The sequence below is a fragment of the Gigantopelta aegis genome, chromosome 15 (genome assembly GCF_016097555.1).
Source record: "Gigantopelta aegis isolate Gae_Host chromosome 15, Gae_host_genome, whole genome shotgun sequence".
In the NCBI taxonomy this organism is placed as follows: Eukaryota; Metazoa; Mollusca; class Gastropoda; order Neomphalida; family Peltospiridae; genus Gigantopelta; species Gigantopelta aegis.
The window spans coordinates 19,494,797-19,519,207 of record NC_054713.1 but is presented as its reverse complement, the minus strand read 5'-3'; the positions used below and the strand labels follow the sequence as shown (position 1 = coordinate 19,519,207).

The 24,411-nt window shown below is 38.5% G+C and overlaps 1 protein-coding gene across 1 annotated transcript; it reads right to left on the bottom strand.

Moving 5' to 3' along the window:
- Window positions 1-6,513: 6,513 nt before the first annotated feature.
- On the bottom strand, window positions 6,514-16,011 carry LOC121390521 (acidic leucine-rich nuclear phosphoprotein 32 family member B-like). The gene is made up of 2 exons (XM_041522351.1): window positions 15,501-16,011; window positions 6,514-9,977 (listed from the first exon to the last, which is right to left on the bottom strand). Exon 2 carries the CDS (start codon window positions 9,927-9,929, stop codon window positions 9,204-9,206), a length of 726 nt encoding a protein of 241 aa, XP_041378285.1. The 5' UTR covers window positions 9,930-9,977; window positions 15,501-16,011; the 3' UTR covers window positions 6,514-9,203.
- Window positions 16,012-24,411: the final 8,400 nt, after the last annotated feature.

Genomic DNA, 24,411 nt, shown 5'->3' with positions numbered 1-24,411 from the left:
AGCTTGTTGGAGTAAGTACAGCTGCAGACAGACGACTGGATGGAAGTCGTCATTCTATTGACTAGCATTATGCACTGCAGGAGAACCACAAGGCAAACAGAAGGGCTGCCTAGGCAGACAGGCCTCATACTTACAAACATCTAATAACGAATCTAGATCTTTTATAGTGTGAGCCTTGTAAAAGCATCTACTGGCCTCCAATTTTTAAATAAATGTATATATTTATATTATGGGCTAACCATAAACAAAAATGTGTTATATTAAAGGCATATTTCAGAGGCGGATCTAAGGGTGGGGGCCAAAGGCCTGCCCCCCCCTAAATTTTACGATAGTTATAATTTTATTATATATTAATTTTCATTTTTTTTACGACACCCCTCCAAACCTCCCCCAAAGTTCCCTCAGCATTCCACATCATGTCACTGGTGCCCCCCCCCCCCCCCCATAATGCATTTTCTGGATCCGACACTGTATTTTAATGACACAGGCCTCTGAAAACTGCGAGAACGATAGTTTCGTTCGCATGTTGTTCATGCAAATCTAATTTAGCGTAACCTATTTTCTGTTGACACATTAAATTTAGGACATTATTTACATTGACATAACAGGTTATGAAAAAAGAAAATGGGTCACCATGTATCGGCAAAATTAAATTCACTATTCGATTCTCAGATGCCTGTGTCATCCATATATTAGGCCTATTAGGAGCCTTGCAATAGCATTTCATCAACTCCAGTTTTCAAACATATATTATGGGCCAACCATAACTTAAATTTTTATTTATTTTAAAGCTAGCAATACCATGCCAACCATTCACGGAATAAGCCTACAATGTTCATGTTTGTCTTATAACAGATTACAAAATTTGCTTTTTAAACTTGGGATACCAATCATCAGTATTGTACAATACAACACATTTGAAACTTGGGATACCAATCATCAGTATTGTACAATCCAACACATTTGAAACTTGGGATACTACTACATCAGTATTGTACAATCCAACACATTTTAAACTTGGGATACCAATCATCAGTATTGTACAATCCAACACATTTTAAACTTGGGATACCAATCATCAGTACTGTACAATCCAACACATTTTAAACTTGGCATACCAAACATCAGTATTGTACAATTCAACACATTTTAAACTTGGGATACCAATCATCAGTATTGTACAATCCAACACATTTTAAACTTGGCATACCAATCATCAGTATTGTACAATCCAACACATTTTAAACTTGGGATATCAATCATCAATATTGTACAATCCAACACATTTTAAACTTGGGATACTACTATATCAGTATTGTACAATCAACACATTTTAAACTTGGGATACTACTATATCAGTATTGTACAATCAACACATTTTAAACTTGGGATACTACTACATCAGTATTGTATAATCCAACACATTTTAAACTTGGGATACTACTACATCAGTATTGTATAATCCAACACATTTTAAACTTGGGATACTACTACATCAGTATTGTACAATCCAACACATTTTAAACTTATGATACCAATCATCAGTATTGTACAATCCAACACATTTTAAACTTATGATACCAATCATCAGTATTGTACAATCCAACACATTTAAACTTGGGATACTACTACATCAGTATTGTACAATCCAACACATTTTAAACTTGGGATACTATTACAACAGTATTGTACAATCCAACACATTTTAAACTTGGGATACTATTACAACAGTATTGTACAATCCAACACATTTTAAACTTGGGATACTACTACATCAGTATTGTACAATCCAACACATTTTAAACTTGGGATACTACTATATCAGTATTGTACAATCAACACATTTTAAACTTGGGATACTACTACATCAGTATTGTATAATCCAACACATTTTAAACTTGGGATACTACTACATCAGTATTGTATAATCCAACACATTTTAAACTTGGGATACTACTACATCAGTATTGTACAATCCAACACATTTGAAACTTGGGATACCAATCATCAATAATGTATAATCCAACACATTTTAAACTTGGGATACCAATCATCAGTATTGTACAATCCAACACATTTTAAACTTGGCATACCAATCATCAGTATTGTACAATCCAACACATTTCTGATGACCTACATGTACAGCAGTTTATCAAATAACAATATTTCACTCGAGTGCTCATGTTTTGATTTTTCATCTCATAATACATAATTAGGTTCCTGTTCCGGATACAAAGCTAAAAGTCAAAATTTGATTTGTTTAACCACACCACTAGAGCACAATTATCAGCTATTGCATGTCAAACATTTGGTAATTCTGATATATAGTCTTATTAGAGAGGAAAGCCGCTACATTTTTCCATCAGAAGCACGGGATCTTTTATATGCACCATCCCACAAATTAAAATGTTACTAGTCTGTTGATTTGTTTGCTTTCTTTCCTCTGGCTTTGCGTCTTTCCATCAGAAGCAAGGGATCTTTTATATGCACCATCCCACAAATTAAAATGCTACTAGTCTGTTGAGTTCTTTGCTTTCTTTGCTTTCTTTCCTCTGGCTTTGCGTCCAGGTTTTCTGCCTTGATTAACAGCCGGAGTACTAGAAACAGGCTTCTTTCCAGTGGCCTCCTGACCATGTTTTTTGTTCATATGCCAGTTCAACGCAGCCCGCTGTCGACAGGTGTAGTCGCAAAGATCACAGCTCAGTGGTTTTATATCCGAGTGAATGCGCATGTGCACCAGAAGATGCTTGTTCTCAAAGAAACTTTTATCACAACCATCCCAGGTGCAAGGAAATCTTCTAACGTTCAGGTGAACCATGTCAATATGTCCTTTCATCTGCACTCTACTCCTGGCATTGTACGTACAGCCTTCGAAAGTACAGTGGTGTTTTCGGATACCCAAATGAACATTTCTGTAGTGATTCTGCATATTATTTTTCGTCTTGAACTTTGCACCGCAGCCTTTGAATGTGCAAGGGACATTGTGCAATCCATGTGATAATATATGTTTGGTCAGGTTTAAGAAAAACAGACCACAGACGTTGCAGAGTCGCCCCGATATTACAGAGTTGCCCGAGATTAAATGAGCACTTCTCAAGTGGTTCTTCAGACAGGTTGGATTTGCAAATGCAGCACCACAAGTGTCGCAAAGACAGTCCACATTGTTAGATCTCCGGTCAGGTGAGGAGTAATGAACAGACTTTATGTGTTTCTTGAACTGATCAAGAGTCCTTGAGGACCGCGAGCACCATGCACAGATAAAAGATTTTTCATCTGCGTGAGCAGATTGGACATGTCTCAAAATGGCTTCCTTTGATTTTTCCATGTGTTCACAGCCAGAAAACAAACAGATAAGCAAATTGGATGGTGGTTCGGTTTTATGGCTTATTCTTTTATGTGAATTCAACTGTCGATCTGTCAGAAACTTCTCATCACAGCCATCACAGCGGTACTCGTAATGAGTCATAATGTGAGATTTAGCATCATCCATATTCGAGTACACCTGCAAACAGTATGTGCATGAATATTCAGTGATAGTTGTGACCGTGACCTCTGGTTCTTGTTCAATAAGAGGCTTGCGTTCACGCGGGTAAATATCATCTCCTTCACCGTCACTAGCATCTTCATCCTCAACATCCTCTTCACTTTCATTTTCATTTTCGCCTCCTGATGGTTGATAATCTTCATCATCTGATTTTTTACTTTGTTTCCTCCTCTTTCTGGTTTTGCATTCATCATAATCATCATCATCATCATCATCAGAATCGTCTCTAAAGATGACATAATCCCCATCCAATGATTCATATGAAGACAAATTATTCAAGCTCTCTTCTTGTTTTTTAACCTCCATGTCGGATTCAGAAGAGTCTGTTTTGTCCTTTACAATCTCAGTCCTCTCTTCATCAGAGTCTGGTTTCGTATCAGACTCTTCATGATTATTTAACAGCTCCGTCTTTTCTTCATCTTTCTCCACTACCAAATGTTCAGCTACACTCTGGTTGTTAGTGTTAATACTCTTATTGTATGGTACAATCTGTATGTCAGAAGGATTTTGAAGTGTCTTGACAACCAGCTGAAACTGGGGCAGACTTTGGACGAGAGAAACTGGTCGTACATTTGGCATGGTTTGTAAACGCAACACAGGTTGTAAAGGTGGTGCAGTTTGCAAATGAACAACAGGTTGCGAATGTATCACAGGCTGTGGATGTGACAGAGATTGCAAATTCGACGCAGACTGTGAATGTGGCACAGACTGTATATGTGACTCAGGCTGTGGATTTTTCACAGGCTGCACATTTTCCATAGGCTGTGAATGAGGCACAGCATGTGCCACAAGCTGTGGATGTGCCATAGGCTGCGGATGCGGCACAGGCTGTGAATGTGCCACTGGCTGTGGATATGACGTAGCTTGCAATCTTTTCACCAGCTGCAGATGTGGTACAGGCTGTGAATGCAACATAGTTTCAGTTGTTGTGGATGGTTGTAGATTATCACACTCAACAGTTTCTTCTTTGACTTCAAGGTCACTCATTGTAGAATGCTTACCGATTCGATCAGAGATGGTGTCACTTTTGTATGTCTGAAAAAAGAAGAAGTAAAAGTGAAATCTAGCACTTTGCATTCATTACGAAAACCACATGTATACATGTACATGTATTTGTACCTGCACCCTCAATACATATTAGATTCTATAGTCATAAATAAAGTTAAAAAACTCTGTTTTGTCCAATGACACCACTGGAACACATTGATTTATTAAATTAATTCCTATTAATGTCAACCTTTCCGCAATTTTGACATATAGTCTTAGAGAGGACATTTTTTTTATCTTTTATATGCACCATCCCACAGACAGGATTAGCACATAACACTGCATTTGAAATAAAAGTCGTGGTACACTGGCTAAAACGATAAATAGCCCAATGGGCACATAGATGGGGATCGATCCTACACAGATTGGACATCAAGCGAGCGCTTTACCACTAGGCTATGTCGCACCTTCAGACATAAATAAGACAAATGTATGACATTTGGCTATTTGACTGCTGTGTACTTGAGATGTAAAGCCATTTGGGGGGGGGGGGGGTGTTAAATCAATAAAAGATGTTCTCCATTGTTTATGTACTGAATGAAGCATTAAAGTTTGTTTTGTTTAACAACATGCACTACTAGAGAACATGCATTTATTAATCATCGGCTATCGGATGTCAAACATTTGGTAATTTGTACATATAATCTTTGAGAGGAAACCCGCTACATTTTTCCATTAGCAGCAAGGCGTCTTTTAAATGCCCCATCCCACAGACAGGATAGCACATAACACAACCTTTGATTACCAGTCGTGGTGCACTGGTTGGAACGAGAAATTGCCCAATGGGCCCATAAAAACTCAGTTACAGCAGAGAGAAGCTAAAATCTATGATGTTTAAATGTGAAAATACCATTTAAATATATCTAGAGCTTGTCCCGATAACCAATACTTCTCAGACTAAGGTGCGTTTTTAGAATTATGAAAAATGCATTTTGGGGTATTACAAAAACCTTGATGACCAAAACCACTTCAGGTGTATGAAAAATAATATTCTAAATAATAAAATGTAAATACTTCTAATTTAAATGGTCACAGAGCCTCGACAAATACCGATTAACATAAGACTCGGTTGATATTTTCCATATTAAAAAATACTTGTCACAAATCCTCCATGTATGACATCAGTTCATATCCCATTTGAGACGTGGGAATTTACACACAGGGTATACCAACTACAAGTCAGTAAAATCGTGGACCACTGGGAGTAGATTCATGTCTGTTAATCACATACAGCATCAGTCATCAAAGTTGTGCAAGTTGGGGCAGACTCAAACTGAGCCTGAGGAAGCCCACACACTACTGACTAAACACTTGTACAGTTCATGAGTTCAACAGTTTGGTAGACAGAATCCATAATTAATGACAGCTACTCATTCTAATGATCTCTGTCCAGTGCTAGTTAACATTTAGTAGACCCAGTCTTGGAGTGGCAGTCCTCTTGGCAGTGCAAGACGAATGAAATCTCCAGTAACGGATCTCCTCGGGAGTAACTGTCCTATAGGATGATTCACTATAAATGGAGATCCATAGAAACAACTACTATTTTGCCAAATGCCCACTGAACTCTGCATTGTGCAGAGCTACAGGTTTTGTCATTCAGATTTATAGTAATTTAAGTAAATCATCAGAAATGGTTGATTCAAAGTATGAATGTGTGTTCTATTACCTGTAAAAAAGCATAGTCTTAGTAGACTGATATTTTGATGATGGATATACACCTTTCCTCCAAAAGATGAAATGTCATTAAACTATTGGAAAGTCAACCCAATCAACTTTTTTTTAAAACTTGCCAGCTTAATTTAGGTTTTATTGGTACCACATCTAGGTAAAAAAAAGAATTTGTGTTTGTGTGGTATAAAGGTAATTAGACATGATTTCTACTTCAAGATACCTTAAAAGACATAAAACAACCATAAAACATATATGTACATCATTTATGTAGTCTACTTCAAGAAAAACATCAAATAGAAAAATGGAACAGTAACACATTTTATACATCACAAATTAAAACAAAACATTTTGTTACATAGTGAAAATGTACACTGGTGCTAAAAGGCAATTCAAAAAAATCACCACAGTAAATTGATGTGGGGAACAAACCAATTTGTTTTAATTGATATTTAAACAACACTGTATGCTCAAGTGATGGCATCTGGATAACATTATCAATAGCTTTACATTTATTTTAGGTAAGTTTCATTCTAAAATTTGCCATATGAATTTTTAGCTCCACCATGATGTTTGTTGATGGAGCTGTTCTGATACACATTTGTCTGGTATTAAAACACATTTTATATAACACCAAACTTTAGACAGTACCAGTACTAGGAGTAGGCTGCTGGCTATCTTGATTTTTAAAATGGCCACCATGGTAAATATTTTGTTTACAATACGTGTACTGGCCATCTTGGTTTTTAAAATGGCCACCATGGTAAATATTTTGTTTACAATACATGTACTACCACACTTAGGCAAAAAATAAGTTCTGTCATAAAAATTGTACTGAAAGATATTCAAAAATGAATGGTGGTGTGTAAGCTTAAAGGCAATTAGGAATCTGAAAACGTATCACAAAATATTCCCAACAAATTCTAGAATTAACATTGATGTCTATAAACATAAAATTGAAAGCAAAAGTGAAATTTTTTTCATGTATATACATCATCTTTAACCTGTTCTCACAATAGATACATGTAAATAGCAGAGCTTTCAATTACAGTGTGAGCCTTGCAATAGTACCTTTTTGAAATCGCTGATCCCATGACTAATGGATTTTAACAAAATTTTAGAAGCCCTGCCTTACCAAAAGAAATTGACACTGAGAATTCCCAATTTCTATGGTACAAATTCCCAATATATCAACATGTATATGTGTATGTATATATAGATATAGATATAGATATTAATTTAACAGTGGTGTACTGTATGATTTTCCCAATCCCATCATCGTTGCAAAAAATCCTGGTTAAATCCGTGGATTAACTTTTAGTGACACTATGTAGACCTTTAACTGAAGATTGTGATACCATTTAAAAATACATGTAAATCTGGAATAATCTTTAAAAATCTGAAATCTCTAAACTAAACCTCAGTAAAGATAATTTTTTGGGCATTTCTATTCAAATTCAGTCTACTTTGTGAAAATCTTATACAAAAGGAGAAAAAGCTATCTAAAAAAAAATTCACATCCCTGTCAACTATACAAACTAATAAAAACTTTTCCATCTTAAATTTACGCAGCCATACATACATTGTATAACATCTAATAATTATCACACTTTGACTTCAATTAAATGTCTACAAACTTACTAACAAAATTATGAAAATTACAGGAAAACTATTTTGTCCAGTATCACATCTGTGCAAGTAATTTTTGGCTTTGTGAATGAGTGGAAATTGTTTCCAAATTAAAAGGCTACTAGTTTGTTGATTTCTTTGCTTTCTTTCCTCTGGCTTTGCGTCCAGGTTTTCTGCCTTGATTAACAGCCGGAATACCACAAACAGGCTGACAATTGTTCTTCTTTCCAGTGGCCTCCTGACCATGTTTTTTGTTCATATGCCAGTTTAACGCAGCCCGCTGTCGACAGGTGTAGTTGCAAAGATCACAGCTCAGTGGTTTTATATCTGAGTGAATGCGCATGTGCACCAGAAGATGCTTGTTCTCAAAGAAACTTTTATCACAACCATCCCAGGTGCAAGGAAATCTTCTAATTTTCAGGTGAACCGTATCAATATGTCCTTTCATCTGTGCTCTATTTCTGGCATTGTATGTACAGCCTTCGAAGGTACAGTGGTGTTTTCGGATACCCAGATGAATATTTCTGTAGTGAGTCTTCATATTATGTTTCGTCTTAAACTTTGCGCTGCAGCCTCTGAATGTGCAAGGGACATTTTGAAATCCATGTGTTTTAACATGTCTGGTCACTTTTATGAAAAATAGGCCACAGACATTGCAGAGTCCCCCCAATAGTACAGAGTTGCCCGAGATTAAATGAGCACTTCTCAAGTGGTTATTCAGACAGGTTGGATTTGCAAATGCAGCACCACAAGTGTCGCAAAGACAGTCCGCATTGTTATATCTGTGGTCAGGTGAGGAGTAATGAACAGACTGTATGTGTTTCTTGAACTGATCAAGAGTCCTTGAAGAGCGCGAGCACCATGCACAGATAAAAGATTTTTCATCTGCGTGAGCAGATTGGACGTGTCTCAAAATGGCTTCCTTTGATTTTCCCATGTGTTCACAGCCAGAAAACAAACAGATAAGCAAATTGGATGGTGGTTCGGCTTTATGGCTATTTCTTTTATGTGAATACAACTGTCGATTTGTCAGAAACTTCTCATCACAGCCATCACAGCGGTATTCGTAATGAGTCATAATGTGAGATTTAGCATCATCCATATTCGAGTAGACCTGCAAACAGTATGTGCATGAATATTCAGTGATGGTTGTGACCTTGACCTCTGGTTTTATTTCAATAAGAGGCTTGCGTTCACGCGGGTAAATATCATCTCCTTCACCGTCACTATCATCATCATCCTCATCATCAACATCCTCTTCACTTTCATTTTCATTTTCGCCTCCTGATGGTTGATAATCTTCATCATCCGATTTTTAGCTTTGTTTCCTCCTCTTTCTGGTTTTGCATTCATCATAATCATCATCATCATCATCATCAGAATCATCTCTAAAGATGACATAATCCCCATCCAATGATTCATATGAAGACAAATTGTTCAAGCTCTCTTCTTGTTTTTTAACCTCCATGTCGGATTCAGAAGAGTCTGTTTTGTCCTTTACACTCTCAGTCCTCTCTTCATCAGAGTCTGGTTTCGGATCACACTCTTCATGATTATTTAACAGCTCCGTCTTTTCTTCATCTTTCTCCACTACCAAATGTTCAGCTTCACTCTGGTTGTTAGTGTTAATACTCTTATTGTATGGTACAATCTGTATGTCAGAAGGATTTTGCAGTGTCTTGACAACCAGTTGAAACTGGGGAAGACTTTGAACCAGAGAAACTGGTCGTATTTTTGGCATGGTTTGTAAACGGACAACAGGTTGCGAATGTATCACAGGCTGTGGATGTGACAGAGACTGCAAATTTGACGCAGACTGTGAATGTGGCACAGGCTGCATATGTTCCATAGGCTGTGAATGAGGCACAGCATGTGCCACAAGCTGTGGATGTGACACAGGTTGTGAATAAGCTACAGGCGGTGAATTTTCCATAGGCTGCGGATGCGGCACAGGCTGTGAATGCAACATAGTTTCAGTTGTCGTGGATGGTTGTAGATTATCACACTCAACAGTTTCTTCTTTGACTTCAAGGTCACTCATTGTAGAATGCTTACTGATTCGACCAGAGATGATGTCACCTTTGTATGTCTGAAAAAACAAAGAAGTATAAATGAATATCTAGTACTTTGTATTCATTAGAAAAACTACATGTATATATATGTATGTGTATTTGTACCTGCATCCTCAATACATATCAGATTCTAGTCAAAAATAACGCTTAAAAACTTTCTTTTGTCCAACGACACCACTGGAGCACATTGATTTATTAATTAACTGCTATTAATGTCAACCTGTTCATAATTTTGACATACAGTCTTAGAGAGGAAATCTTTTGGATCTTTTATATGCACCATCCCACAGACAATAGCACTGTCACAACCAAATTGTATTAAAATGTTTATTAAAATATTGTGTATATATTTTACTCACAGTGGTGCAGATATTTTTGTGTGCAGTATAATATCAATGCTGTTGATTGTTTTGCATTGATCCACACGTGCATTACATGCACCATGTGTGTGCGGTCCGTGCTGTTACTTGATAAAAACAGAATTCTCTTGGTAATCTGGCAGTTGGACCCAGAGTTAGCTACAAGCTTTACACGTGTCGGTATGCTGCTGATATGTTATTGTGCAGAGATGTAGGAATGTGGTGTGGACAGCTGGGGTGATCGTACTGGTTTTGTAAATATATTATATTTTGGTTAAAATACATTTTAAAATATATAATACATGTAGTCAGAACTGCAACATGTTGTACATTTTGTAATATTTTAAAGATGGTCAGAAAATGTTTTAATTATTAATAAATGTGATATTTCAAATTGAGGTGCACTTTTGGAGAACAGTCTATGACTCTTGTTTTCGTTGACACATAAGGTGCGACAACGGGGCAATAAGTACGATATTTATGCTGACCCATTTGTTGTTATAGGTTTATGTTTAATATGGAAGGCTCGAGGTGACTGACTTCACGAGATGTGAACCACAACTACACAAATGTAGCTAGCATCATGGCAATGACGAAGGACTGAATGGTGTAGGAATCTGAAGTAACCACGGGAGATCCTGTTATCGTTGCCAATATGAACCTACCTTTGATGCAGGACAGATTTGCAAGCCATCTACGTCGGATGTGACTTTTGTTTAGTTAACAACTGTTCAGACTTTGAAACTGATTTAATTCAAATTTGTCAGAGTGATTTGATTACTGTTTTTGTTTTTTAAAGTAGAATCGCGATTCATTGATTTAGTGTGTAAACTGAAGACATTTTAGAAATTAAATATATATTTTATTTTACTACTTGTTTTCGTTTTTGTTTAGAATGTTCAGGTAGTGTCTAATTCAAGCCCTCAGTCAGTCCTGATGTGACAAGCACATAACACTGCATTTGAAATAAAAGTCGTGGTACACTGGCTAGAATGATAAATAGCCCAATGGGCCCACAGATGGGGATCGATCCTACAGTGATTGGACATCAAGCGAGTGCTTCACCACTTGGCTATGTCGCACCTTCAGTCATAAATAAGACAAATGTATGACATTTGGCTATTTAACTGCTGTGCACTTGAGATTTAAAACCATTTGGGGGGGGGGGGGGGGGGGGGGGGGGGGGGGGGGGTGGCAAACCAATAAAAGATGTTCTCCAGAGTTTATGTACTGAATGAAGCATTAAAGTTTGTTTTGGTTAACAACATGCACTACTAGAGAACATTGATTTATTAATCATCGGCTATTGGATGTTAAACATTTGGTAATTTGTACATATAATCTTTGAGAGGTAACCTGCTACATTTTTCCATTATTAGCAAGGAGTCTTTTAAATGCCCCATCCCACAAACAGGATAGCACATAACACAACCTTTGATATACCAGTCGTGGTGCACTGGTTGGAACGAGAAATTGCCCAATGGACCAATAAAAACTCTGCAATATTAATTATTATACATGGACAAGTAATTTGATGATGATCACATAAAAATTCCTGAACTTTTCAAATGAAACACATGTTTAAATAGTCATGAAATATTGTGAATAACAAACTGTATGAACCCTGATTTTCCATCAAGAGTCCTTGAAGAGCACAAGTACCATGCACAGATAAATGATTTTTTACCTGCATGTGCAGACTGGATGTGATTCAAAATGGCTTCCTTTGATTTTTCCATGTGTTCACAGCCAGAAAACAAACAGATAAGCAAATTGGATGGTGGTTCGGTTTTATGGCTTATTCTTTTATGTGAATTCAACTGTCGATCTGTCAGAAACTTCTCATCACAGCCATCACAGCGGTACTCGTAATGAGTCATAATGTGAGATTTAGCTTCATCCATATTCACGTACACCTGCAAACAGTATGTGCATGAATATTCAGTGATGGTTGTGACCTTGACCTCTGGTTCCAGTTCACAGGGGAGGTAAATATCATCTCTTCCATAATCACTATCATCATCACTTTCATCATCATCATCATCATCATCATCTTCGCTGCTGGATGGTTGATAATCTTCATCATCCAATTTTTTGCTTTGTTTCCTCCTTTTCCTGGTTTTGCATTCATCATCATCAGAATCATCTCTAAAGATGACATATTCCCCATCCAGTGATTCATATGAAGACAAATTGTTGAAGCGCTCTCTCTTTTTTTTAACCTCCATGTTGGATTCAGAAGAGTCTGTTTTGTCCTTAACACTCTCAGTCATCTCTTCATCAGAGTCTGGTTTCGTATCAGACTCTTCATGATTATTTAACAGCTCCGTCTTTTCTTCATCTTTCTCCACTACCAAATGTTCAGCTTCACTCTGGTTGTTAGTGTTAGCACTCTTATTGTATGGTACAATCTGTATGTCAAACGGATTTTGCAGTGTCTTGACCAACTGAAACTGGGGCATACTTTGAACCAGAGAAACTGGTCGTATTTTTGGCATGGTTTGTAAACGTAACACAGGTTGTAAAGGTGGCGCAGTTTGTAAACGGACACCAGGTTGTACACGCGGCACCATTTGACGTAACACAGGCTGTACAGGTGGCGCAGTTTCCAAATGAAACACAGGTTGTAAAGGAAACGCAGTTTGTAAACGGAGACCAGGTTGTACACGCGGCACCATTTGACGTAACACAGGCTGTACAGGTGGCGCAGTTTGTAAACGGACACCAGGTTGTACACGCGGCACCATTTGACGTAACACAGGCTGTACAGGTGGCGCAGTTTCCAAATGAAACACAGGTTGTAAAGGAAGCGCAGTTTGTAAACGGAGACCAGGTTGTACACGCTGCACCATTTGACGTAACATAGGCTGTACAGGTGGCGCAGTTTGTAAACGGACACCAGGTTGTACACGCGGCACCATTTGACGTAACACAGGCTGTACAGGTGGCGCAGTTTCCAAATGAAACACAGGTTGCAAAGGAAGCGCAGTTTGTAAACGGAGACCAGGTTGTACACGCGGCACCATTTGACGTAACACAGGCTGTACAGGTGGCACAGTTTCCAAATGAAACACAGGTTGCAAAGGAAGCGCAGTTTGTAAACGGAGACCAGGTTGTACACGCGGCACCATTTGACGTAACACAGGCTGTACAGGTGGCACATGCAGTTTCCAAATGAAACACAGGTTGTAAAGGAAGCGCAGTTTGTAAACGGAGACCAGGTTGTACACGCGGCACCATTTGACGTAACACAGGTTGTAAAGGTGGCGCAGTTTGTAAACGGACACCAGGTTGTAAAGGTGGCGGTTTGTAAACGGACACCAGGTTGTACACGCGGCACCATTTGATGTAACACAGGTTGTAACGGTGGCGCAGTTTGTAAACGGACACCAGGTTGTACACGCGGCACCATTTGACGTAACACAGGCTGTACAGGTGGCGCAGTTTGTAAACGGACACCAGGTTGTACACGCGGCACCATTTGACGTAACACAGGCTGTACAGGTGGCGCAGTTTCCAAATGAAACACAGGTTGTAAAGGAAGCGCAGTTTGTAAACGGAGACCAGGTTGTACACGCTGCACCATTTGACGTAACACAGGTTGTAAAGGTGGCGCAATTTGTAAACGGACACCAGGTTGTAAAGGTGGCGGTTTGTAAATGGACACCAGGTTGTACACGCGGCACCATTTGATGTAACACAGGTTGTAAAGGTGGCGCAGTTTGTAAACGGACACCAGGTTGTACACGCGGCACCATTTGACGTAACACAGGCTGTACAGGTGGCGCAGTTTCCAAATGAAACACAGGTTGTAAAGGAAGCGCAGTTTGTAAACGGAGACCAGGTTGTACACGCGGCACCATTTGACGTAACACAGGTTGTAAAGGTGGCGCAGTTTGTAAACGGACACCAGGTTGTAAAGGTGGCGGTTTGTAAACGGACACCAGGTTGTACACGCGGCACCATTTGATGTAACACAGGTTGTAAAGGTGGCGCAGTTTGTAAACGGACACCAGGTTGTACACGCGGCACCATTTGACGTAACACAGGCTGTACAGGTGGCGCAGTTTGTAAACGGACACCAGGTTGTACACGCGGCACCATTTGACGTAACACAGGCTGTACAGGTGGCGCAGTTTCCAAATGAAACACAGGTTGTAAAGGAAGCGCAGTTTGTAAACGGAGACCAGGTTGTACATGCTGCACCATTTGACGTAACACAGGCTGTACAGGTGGCGCAGTTTGTAAACGGACACCAGGTTGTACACGCGGCACCATTTGACGTAACACAGGCTGTACAGGTGGCGCAGTTTCCAAATGAAACACAGGTTGCAAAGGAAGCGCAGTTTGTAAACGGAGACCAGGTTGTACACGCGGCACCATTTGACGTAACACAGGCTGTACAGGTGGCGCAGTTTCCAAATGAAACACAGGTTGCAAAGGAAGCGCAGTTTGTAAACGGAGACCAGGTTGTACACACGGCACCATTTGACGTAACACAGGCTGTACAGGTGGCACAGTTTCCAAATGAAACACAGGTTGTAAAGGAAGCGCAGTTTGTAAACGGAGACCAGGTTGTACACGCGGCACCATTTGACGTAACACAGGTTGTAAAGGTGGCGCAGTTTGTAAACGGACACCAGGTTGTAAAGGTGGCGGTTTGTAAATGGACACCAGGTTGTACACGCGGCACCATTTGATGTAACACAGGTTGTAAAGGTGGCGCAGTTTGTAAACGGACACCAGGTTGTACACGCGGCACCATTTGACTAACACAGGTTGTAAAGGTGGTGCAGTTTGTAAACGGACACCAGGTTGTAACGGTGGCGCAGTTTGACATAAAACAGGTTGTACAGGTGACGCAGTTAGCAAACGGACAAGAAGTTGTGAACGTAATGCCCGTTTTAAATGAGACACAGGATGCAAATGTGACATAGGTTGTGGATGTGTCACAAGCTGCAAATTTGACACAGACTGTAAATTTTGTACAATTTGCAAATGTGTTGTCACAGGCTGCAAATTTGAAACAGGCTGTGAATTTTCTACAGCCTTGAAATGTACCACAGGCTTCAAATCTTGCACAACCTAGTTAATAAACAACCCTAAAGGGAGATCAGATCGGAAACTCTAAAAAGTATATGATATGTACAACATCAATTGTAAACAAAAAACACTACTCACCTAGCCTGATGGTGATTGAGAAGCTTGCTCGATTTTAGCACAATAAAATTCACAGTCTTTCTCCCCTACCATGACCATGGGGGAAGGGAATCAGAAAACCACATGAACGAATCCAAGGGAACGGAAAAACGCTCAACTACTACCCTTGGGGGATCAAGTCATCTGTCCCGGCTGTTCGCTAGGTTTAGGCAAAAAAACTGGCAATCGGCAAAGACCATCTGAAATGCGTGACATGTCTGAGATAAAATCTTAAGAAGGTATTTTCGGAGTGCCAAAAAGCTGTTTAAAATATGTTTTCCATAGAAACTGATCTTAACGGGGAACTAAACTCAATTATGAAAAAAAAGAAGATTATTCCTGCTAACTGGGGGCAGCCATTTTCTTTCGTTTTCGTTGTGTCCGGTATTCTATCTTGGGACAAAGTGACTTCAGCTCCTACCAACTCCTGTATGCACAGTGTAAATAAAAGTAGTCATTTACGACAAGGCGCTTCGCTTTCATCAACCTGACTTATAAAAACAACATAAATTACTTGATAATTATATAATAAACTATTTAACTAAATATATTTCAGTTTGCATTAACAGAACGAAATGGGTTATAATATTTTTCTCTCTTAAAAAATCCAAAGAAAAAATGCATATTATTAGGCCTATTGGTAGGGTACGATGGAGCAAAAACGACCACTCATGATACCCAAGTGATAATCAGGCATGTGATTTGTTATTCTTAAAAAAAGCTGAAAATTTTCTATCATACAAAAGCGCAGCGATTTCTTTGACTGGTCATCAGTCTTATATCGCGGTACACTGTCTACAGGTAAGCGAACAGCCATTAAGAAAATGGTTTAGTGGAAGTGCAATAATTAAAAAACCCTGAAAATAAAAGGAAATGGGATTTCTTTTTATGAAAACAGTTTCACAGATTTATTTTACACTAAAAGATGGGGGTTTTTTAAAGCCGAATCCGCTAAAAAGTGGAAGAATCACATGCCTGGATAATGTTGTTTTCTTTGGGACTACGTAACTGGTCAGTTCTGTGATTTTAGATGGGAAAGTATACGTAATCAAGAATTTTACAGAATGATTTACAGTAATAAAGCATGATGGCTGATAAGGTCCATTACCATTTTAGGGATGAGAGTATCCCATTGGTGAAAATCCCATTTTTGAGCAAACTGAAGCTCTTGTTTGGCAGTTCTCGGCCTTAGTAGTAACTGGGAGAATGACTCCAGATGTCCTGGTAACTGATGTAGTTGTCTGGCAGTGGCTACTGGTAGGGATGTTAGTGTTTTCAGCAATTGTCTAAAATTGTATAGTCGATGAGGTGCTGGGTGAACCTGACCCTCTATCAGATCGAAAGACACCCCAGGAAGGTGAACCTCTGTGTTGGCGTCAGTTCGGATTTCTGTACATTGATGAGAAAGGCAAGTGCATGAGTGCAAAAAAGAGGTAAACAACTCCACCTGGTGAAGACACCTCTCAGGGTCCCCTGCTGGACAAAGGGAGTTGTCCAGGTATGCATGGAACCTGTGTCCTGTCTTGTGAAGACATAAGGAGCCGTTGCCAGTTGAAGGGTTCACTTGTAGACTTCCTTCGCAAGCGAATCAGAGATATTTCCATGCGTGTGGGTGTATGGGAACATAAAGGTAAGCATCCAATAAATCTATCAATGTTGCCCATTCCCCGATGTTTAGTGCCTGTCTTATAGTATCCATAGACTCCATATTGAATTTGTCCACACTCATCAGATTGAAATTACGTGCGCTGTACGAGACTGATCGCACCCACGCACCTTAAAAAGCAAGGTCTGGAGCTCCTTTTTGGAGGTAATCTTGGATTACGCCCTGTAGAATTGTTCAGTGAACTAAGTCTTGGTAAGACCTTTGAAAGAGGAGGGAACTTGCCCAATATGAACCTTTGAATGCTTTAAGCGTCCCCCTATGGACAGGTCGGCCTAAAGGTAGAAAGGCTTTGTCTTTTATAAAAGAAACCTTGGGGATGACAGACTGTTTAAGTATACTTCTAGCTCAGTAGAAGTTCCCACCTGACAAGCCCTGGTGAACGCCCTCACTGAGTTAAAAGTGGCCCGTCCAGGTTTTTTTAATCCGGAAGCCCTGTTGCAGCGGTACCTTTCGGTCACTTGCGAAGGAAGTCTACGAGTCTCGTGCAGAGAGCCTCATCCGGTAATTCTTCTACAGATTCTGCTCTTTGAAGAGCTGTAAACCACCAAGCGACATGAGACTACATGGATATGATCTTTCGTATTGATCATGCCTTCCCACTCAGTGGCCTGAACCCACAAAAGAGTAGGTAAGGGATCGGATGTCTGTTCTAAAACTCTGGCCGGTCTTGGTGGAGGGAATAGAGTTAACTCTACTGCCAGATTTACACGACAGAAGTGAAACCTCATATCGAAGATCCAAGGAAGAGCAGGGCACAATATTTCACAAGAACCATTGCAGGCCTCGAACTTAAGAATTTATAACCCACGGCAATTAAAAAATCAAACTGCCGTCAGTGAAAGGGCCCACCGATGGCAATTTTGAGTATGCCGAAGGCAATTATTTTTAAATTGACTTTTGCAGCTAATAAACTTGACTGAAAGGTTATTTTTCTGTATGTACATGTATGTAGTCTAATTTCTTCAATTTATGTCAATAAACTTCAATAAACAAGAATTTATTACAAATGGAATCATGGACTACTACGTAACTAGTACTAGCATAAGCTAACATTTAACGGAACCTGGTGTTTCTGAGACAAAGTTGCAACCAATTACGACCAATTAAATCTGCAAAAATATCAGACACGAGTTAGTGGACACAAAAGACAATGGTTGTTCTGAGCATGAAACAAATTTGTCGCCAAATAAGTAGTTTTTTCAGTCAGAGATTGCCGAAACAATAAAAATAAAATGTTTTTATTGCTAAAATATAATATAACTGTTATTGTGTGTATCAAACATACACATGGATATTGGTATGGGACAAAACAAAGGCTGTTAAAAAATAGTGTTAAATTACGTTAGGGTAACTTACAGAAGCTACTGAAGTTTTTCGTCAGTTGGGCTTTTGTACACAATGCAGCTTGTTTACTTTGATGTCCAGTGTACACACTTCAGTGTGAAAAAAAAGTATGCATTTTAAACTAGCAGAGCTGGGTGCTGTAAATTGTAACAGGATGCAGAAAAATAAAGAGGGGCGTAGAAAAATAAATGGGACGACGTAACACGAAAGAGAGGTGGCAAAATGCAGTGAGAACGTATATTATAAAACAACACAGGTTGCGCGCATGACTAAATATATAGTTCCATCACGTAGTACTAACTAAATGCCCATAATTAACTCCAACCAGGACCCAAAAGCCCGTGTTAAATACTGGCAGATAATGTTCATACATGTTTATACATTTTGCTGTCGGTGAGGAGCTTAATTATCGACGGCAATAATTTTTATCCAGCGGCACAAAAGTGCCATTAGTGACGCCCCCAACTGATGGCAGTTTAGATGTTGCCGGTGTTAAGTTTGTGCCCTACCGTTGTCCTGTTCGTGTGTCGGTTACGCAACTTTAATTTTTTTTTATCATGTGAACCACCAATTGGGTTAAGTGGTGAACCATTACATTCTAAAATTAAAAGTACCCTATCAGTAATCAAATTAAAAAGCTTTCATTTTTTAAAATACATTTGAACCATCAATGTAGCATAGAACCGTAGTCTAAATGTTTTAGGATTAGGTAGGTCTAACTCATCAGTTATGTAAATTATATTCATGTAACCGAACAATCAGTTACCTAATTAAAACTCACGTGAACAGACTTCCGGTTACCGTAGATTTTGAAATATTGTTCCCTGAAGAGCCGCAGGAGACTCTTCTTGATCAACGCCTAAGAGCACTGATCCTATCCCGCTGGCAGTAGCTATTTTAATGTATTGAAATATATCGTCAACATTCCTAACTGTGTTATGCTTCCAACTCTGTTCACTTTGTTTTCTCGTGCACGGTTCACACAATCAACATCCGATTTGTTGTCATCAGCATGTCGTTCATTTGAGGTTTTTCTTCACAGTTCAGGAACAATAAAGTTGCTACATTTTTGTGCCTCAACTGTAGTGAATAGTATTCATCATCCATTCATAACAATTGTAATTAATTTTGAGTGTATAAATTGTGTTAATTATGAATCAATTCATTAAAAAAAAAAAATATTTTACAAACTATTCACTGGTATAAATGTAATGCCTATCAGACTCAGTCTTGACATCAAGTGTTAGCGATGTGTGTTGATAAAACGCGGACCGGACAAGAACGCTTGACAAATTGAATTTTTCCTTTAAAAAAATATTAAACTAAGTGTTCGTCAACTGTGCATAGTTATATGAACACTACATAATGTCATATATATTTGTTAACCTTAGATCTTTACATTTAAAAAAAATAATAATAATAATTAATTAATAAAAAATATATATTATTATAAAAAAAATTAAAGTTTAAATATTATTATGATTTAATACTTTTTTTTTAAATAACTCTTTTATCCAAAAATGTTAAGAACACGAACAAGAAATTAAAAAATTAATTAGTACATTTACAGTATTAGGCCTATACTTACAGCCTTACAGGTTAAGTTACGTCATCATTTGTGGTTAGTGTAGCTAAGTACCTTAAAGACAAATTTATATAAATCTTATAAATTAATATTCAGTTTTTACTATTATGAGGAACAGTGGTGTGGTACTTTACGGACATCATGTGAAATTTAACGGAATTATACCCATTTCCGTGAGTAACTTTATGTCAAACACAACATTTATTAATTGTACAAAAATAATCTTTTGAAGTGTACCCTTGTTACCAACATTTTACTGCGGAAACATACAAAATTAACTGACACAAGTATGTTTATATAGCTAATTGGTCTTTCCGTTGTCTTGCTGTGACATGTGATTTTAACATGCATAGTGTGTAGGCCTATTGCTGTCAACTCTGGGCCAGAGCCTGGCACTTCAGATTCGTCATAGTTGCATTATGTAATCTAGTGGGAAGACATTTTACAATTCAGAGGCGTTATTAGAACTAAATTGGATAGTGTTACATATATATAGCAACACTGAATGGCAATACACAGCCTGTCGAATTAGTGGCAACACGCATCGTAGCCATTACGATGACAACAAATATTATAATAACACATCATTTTATAAACTCCATGTGCTTTTTTAACAATATAAATATCCCACAAGTCTTACTTCGGCAAAGGTTAAACAGTCGGGACAATTCGGCCTGTTACATTCTCGGAAACTGAAAGTAGTCAACAATTTCCCGAATGAGAATGAATTACTTCCCTTATGTTATTTTTGCAAAACGGGATCGATTTTTTTTTATGCTTACAAAAATGTCATTTAACAGGAAAAATTGTCTCCCGCACAGGAGGCAGGAGATTTGATCAAATAACGGGAGACTCCAGCGGAATCCGGGAGGGTTGACAGGTCTGCGTAAATATCGTATTCGTGTTTTTGTCGTTAGGTGAATGCAGTTTGGGACGTTGATCATGATGGTAAATTTAGTGTTTTTGCTAGTTATCTCTGACTGAGAGAGCGAATATAACCGTCCAAATGTCCGTCTACCTCTCGAATGGCTGAGTACTCGTGCTACTGGGATACCAAACCTCACTTATGTTTTTTCCAAATGTTTTACTGCCTTGCTTAGTTGCTAAGTTTAAAAAAAAAAAAAAAACAAAAAAACTTGAGCATCAATTGATAAATTTGAATGTGTAAGGGCCTACGTACAAACAAAACTAATAAAAATGTTATTATTCAATTAACAGAAAATCTGACTCCGTCTGTTGTCAATATTCAATAAGTTACATAACATAAATTGTTACAAAATATAATAAATTTTACCTTGCGCCTTTTGGGGATAAAAAAAATAAATTCTTTACCTAAGGGACGTAACTCTATTAATAGATTTTTGCCACAGAGTCTCAGACCACATATTACAATTTACAATACAATAGACATTGAGCTACTCTCGACTTACTAAGATCAAAACCTATAATAGTTCCAGAACCCTTTTCTTTTTGATCGACCGTTCAAACTTGCGCCAAATTTTCTCAAAACAAAACGCGCACCTTTTCTCTTTGGCATATTAAATGCTCCATTCAAAATTCCATAGCACCACCACCACCCACCCCGCCTGCTACTGATCTTGATCAGGCTGCTGGTGCTCCCTTGCACCTGCCAGTGCAGGCGGTCCCTCCTTTCCCTCCCCACCTTTCTGTCCTGGACGGAGAAGCCGGCCGAGGCCGGCTCCTGTGCCCATGACAGGCGTGCACTACAACAGCTTGTTCTGAATATGCACGTAAAACCCTATGACCTGACCTGACCTAATAGGCATTTCAGCACCGTACATAGTTCATCAAGATAACGTCTCCGGCACAATATTTATTATTGTGATGTTTACTGTCGGAGGTCCAATAAATGTCAAAATGTTTAAAAAACGGATCGTAGATGTTTACCTTGGTGAACTACACCGTACATTATGTTGGAATTAATGTTGTTCGAATGCTTTAGACTGTCTTTGGGTGAGAAATCCGCGGGTATAGCTGATAACAGGTATCTAGAACACAGATCAAGAATAATTACGTTTGCTTTACTTTCCTTGGCAGTTCTTTTTTCCGATAAATGCTTCCGTGGAAAATCTTTCTTCTTTGTATCCACGGCGTAGTTATAAACGGTTGGAACAGCATCGTGCTTTAATTTCTTTTTAGGAATACTGTTAGTTCAGCAGATCTTGTTCAAACATTTCCGAAGTAAAATGACATTCGCACAGTACAGAGTTTTTCGTCAAAATGTAATTCTTTCGCCGAAGATTCTGTAGTCATATTTTTGGGTAACCGTAAGGTTTTTCTCTGGCGTGAATCGAATAATACTTAATGCTTCTGACCTTTCTCGATTCATTAGTGCAGTTGAGAGCTGCACAAAGAACCATTTTTCATTAATCGAAATGCGATTTCTAGCGAAGAAAGACGTAATTAATATGAAGTAATATTTAAAAATTAGATGGCGAACGGAATGCGCCAAATGTTTTAGTTTCGTACCAAGTTGTTTTGTCTTTGTTACCAGTCTGCCCGGGTCGTTTCGTCCCTAGAGTTGATTCACCCTGGATCGTTTCGTCCTTTTTAAAGTCGTGTTGTTTTGAGCCAGTGTATTTTATTACCGAGTAACAGAAATAAATAGAGAAAAGGTAAATATATCTGAACATTAATAATTGAAGGGGTTAGAATAACAACAGGTTTTACCTCCATTTTACACGTAATGCCAGAATTAATAATAATAATAATAATAATTCTAATATCATGAATTACTCAAATTCGTAATGTAGGCCTATACTTGAATTGAAATGATAAACACATACAATATTATGTAAAAATGTTATGCTCTGTTGACATTTAATCACAAATAATTTAAAATGTGCGATTCTTGTTGAATAATAAGGTGAACTCCACATGGAGTTAGATTCAATCTTACACTGCAGTACCAAACTTTGACAAGCACCATCAGAAAACCATAAGAAATAACGTTTTAGCTGTATTTGAAAGAATATTTGTTTAACAATACCTCAGCAGTGTTTCTGCCATTTTTTTTTATTTTATTTTTTTTGGGGGGGGGGGGGGTATGGCGCTATGGAATTGAATGCAACCACATGGGGACCTCCCTAAGAAAGAAAATGATTAGGGTTAGGGTTAAGAAAATCATAACTAGTAATGATAAGAGTGCTTAATTTTGTGAAAAGCTTAACTAAAAAAATAAATATGCAAAACAATTTGGGTATGGAGCCATACCTGTTTTACCCTCTGGCAGAAACCCTACTCGACGATGGCAAAACCCCAATTACTGGGCAAAAATGTAATGTCCTCTTATTAGGAAGTAAGCCTAATGGTCATTGCAGTCATACAAATCCTGATTAGCCATATATGCAAAGGATGTATATACTGAACGACAAAAGAAACGCGAGGCAATTCAAACATCGTGTACATGTCCTCGGCGGGAATTATAATCACAGCTATATAATAAGACAAACTCCCTTCTTCAAAGTATTTGTTGGGTTAAGTTTAAAAAACGCAACAATTTCATATTCTTTTGCCTATTTCAAATAGCTCGATCAAACACATTTTGCATGTGACTCGTGCATTGCATGCTTTTCATGCAATAAAGAATTACTTTTTTTTCTTGTAACCTTGTGTCAATAGAAGCTAGAACAGTTGGATTTATTTTTGTAAATGCTGACTGAATCACTTTATTTGAATACCGCGCCTAAGTACAGGTGATAGGAATAGAGCATTGGGGGTACGTTTAAACAGTGTGGAGCGTGCTGAGTTGCACAGCACCTTGGGGTAAACCAGTATACCATCAACAGGCTTCTCAGGCGTCATCAGCAAACAAACGTTGTCGCAGATCGACCACGCAGTGGAAGACCGAGGATAACAACAGACAGGACAGGTACATCGTGACGTCACATTTACGTAATTGCTTCTTGTCAGCATCGTCAACGGCACAGCAAACCATAGGGATTCACAACAGACTAATACGCGAACATACAGTGCGACGTCGCTTGGGAAATGCACTTCTTCATAACCGACGTCCTTTTATGTTGGTCCAGTATTAACGAGACGTCATCGACGTAATTGGGCTCAGGCTCACGGGAAATGGCGGAACAGGCAATGGCAGAACATCGTCTTCTTGGATGAAAGCAGGTTTTGTGTGCATGTGGCCGATGGTAGAGTCCGTATATGGAGACGTCGAGGTGAACAATTCAGAGACGCTTGCGTTATGGAACTTGATCGCTGGAGTGGTCCATCAGTCATGTTCTGGGGTGCCATTAGTTGGGGACGTCGTATCCCACCTG

Coding starts and splice junctions, on each gene's coding strand:
- LOC121390521 (XM_041522351.1), bottom strand. CDS start 9,929: ATGAGTGACCTTGAAGTCAAAGAAGAAACTGTTGAGTGTGATAATCTA.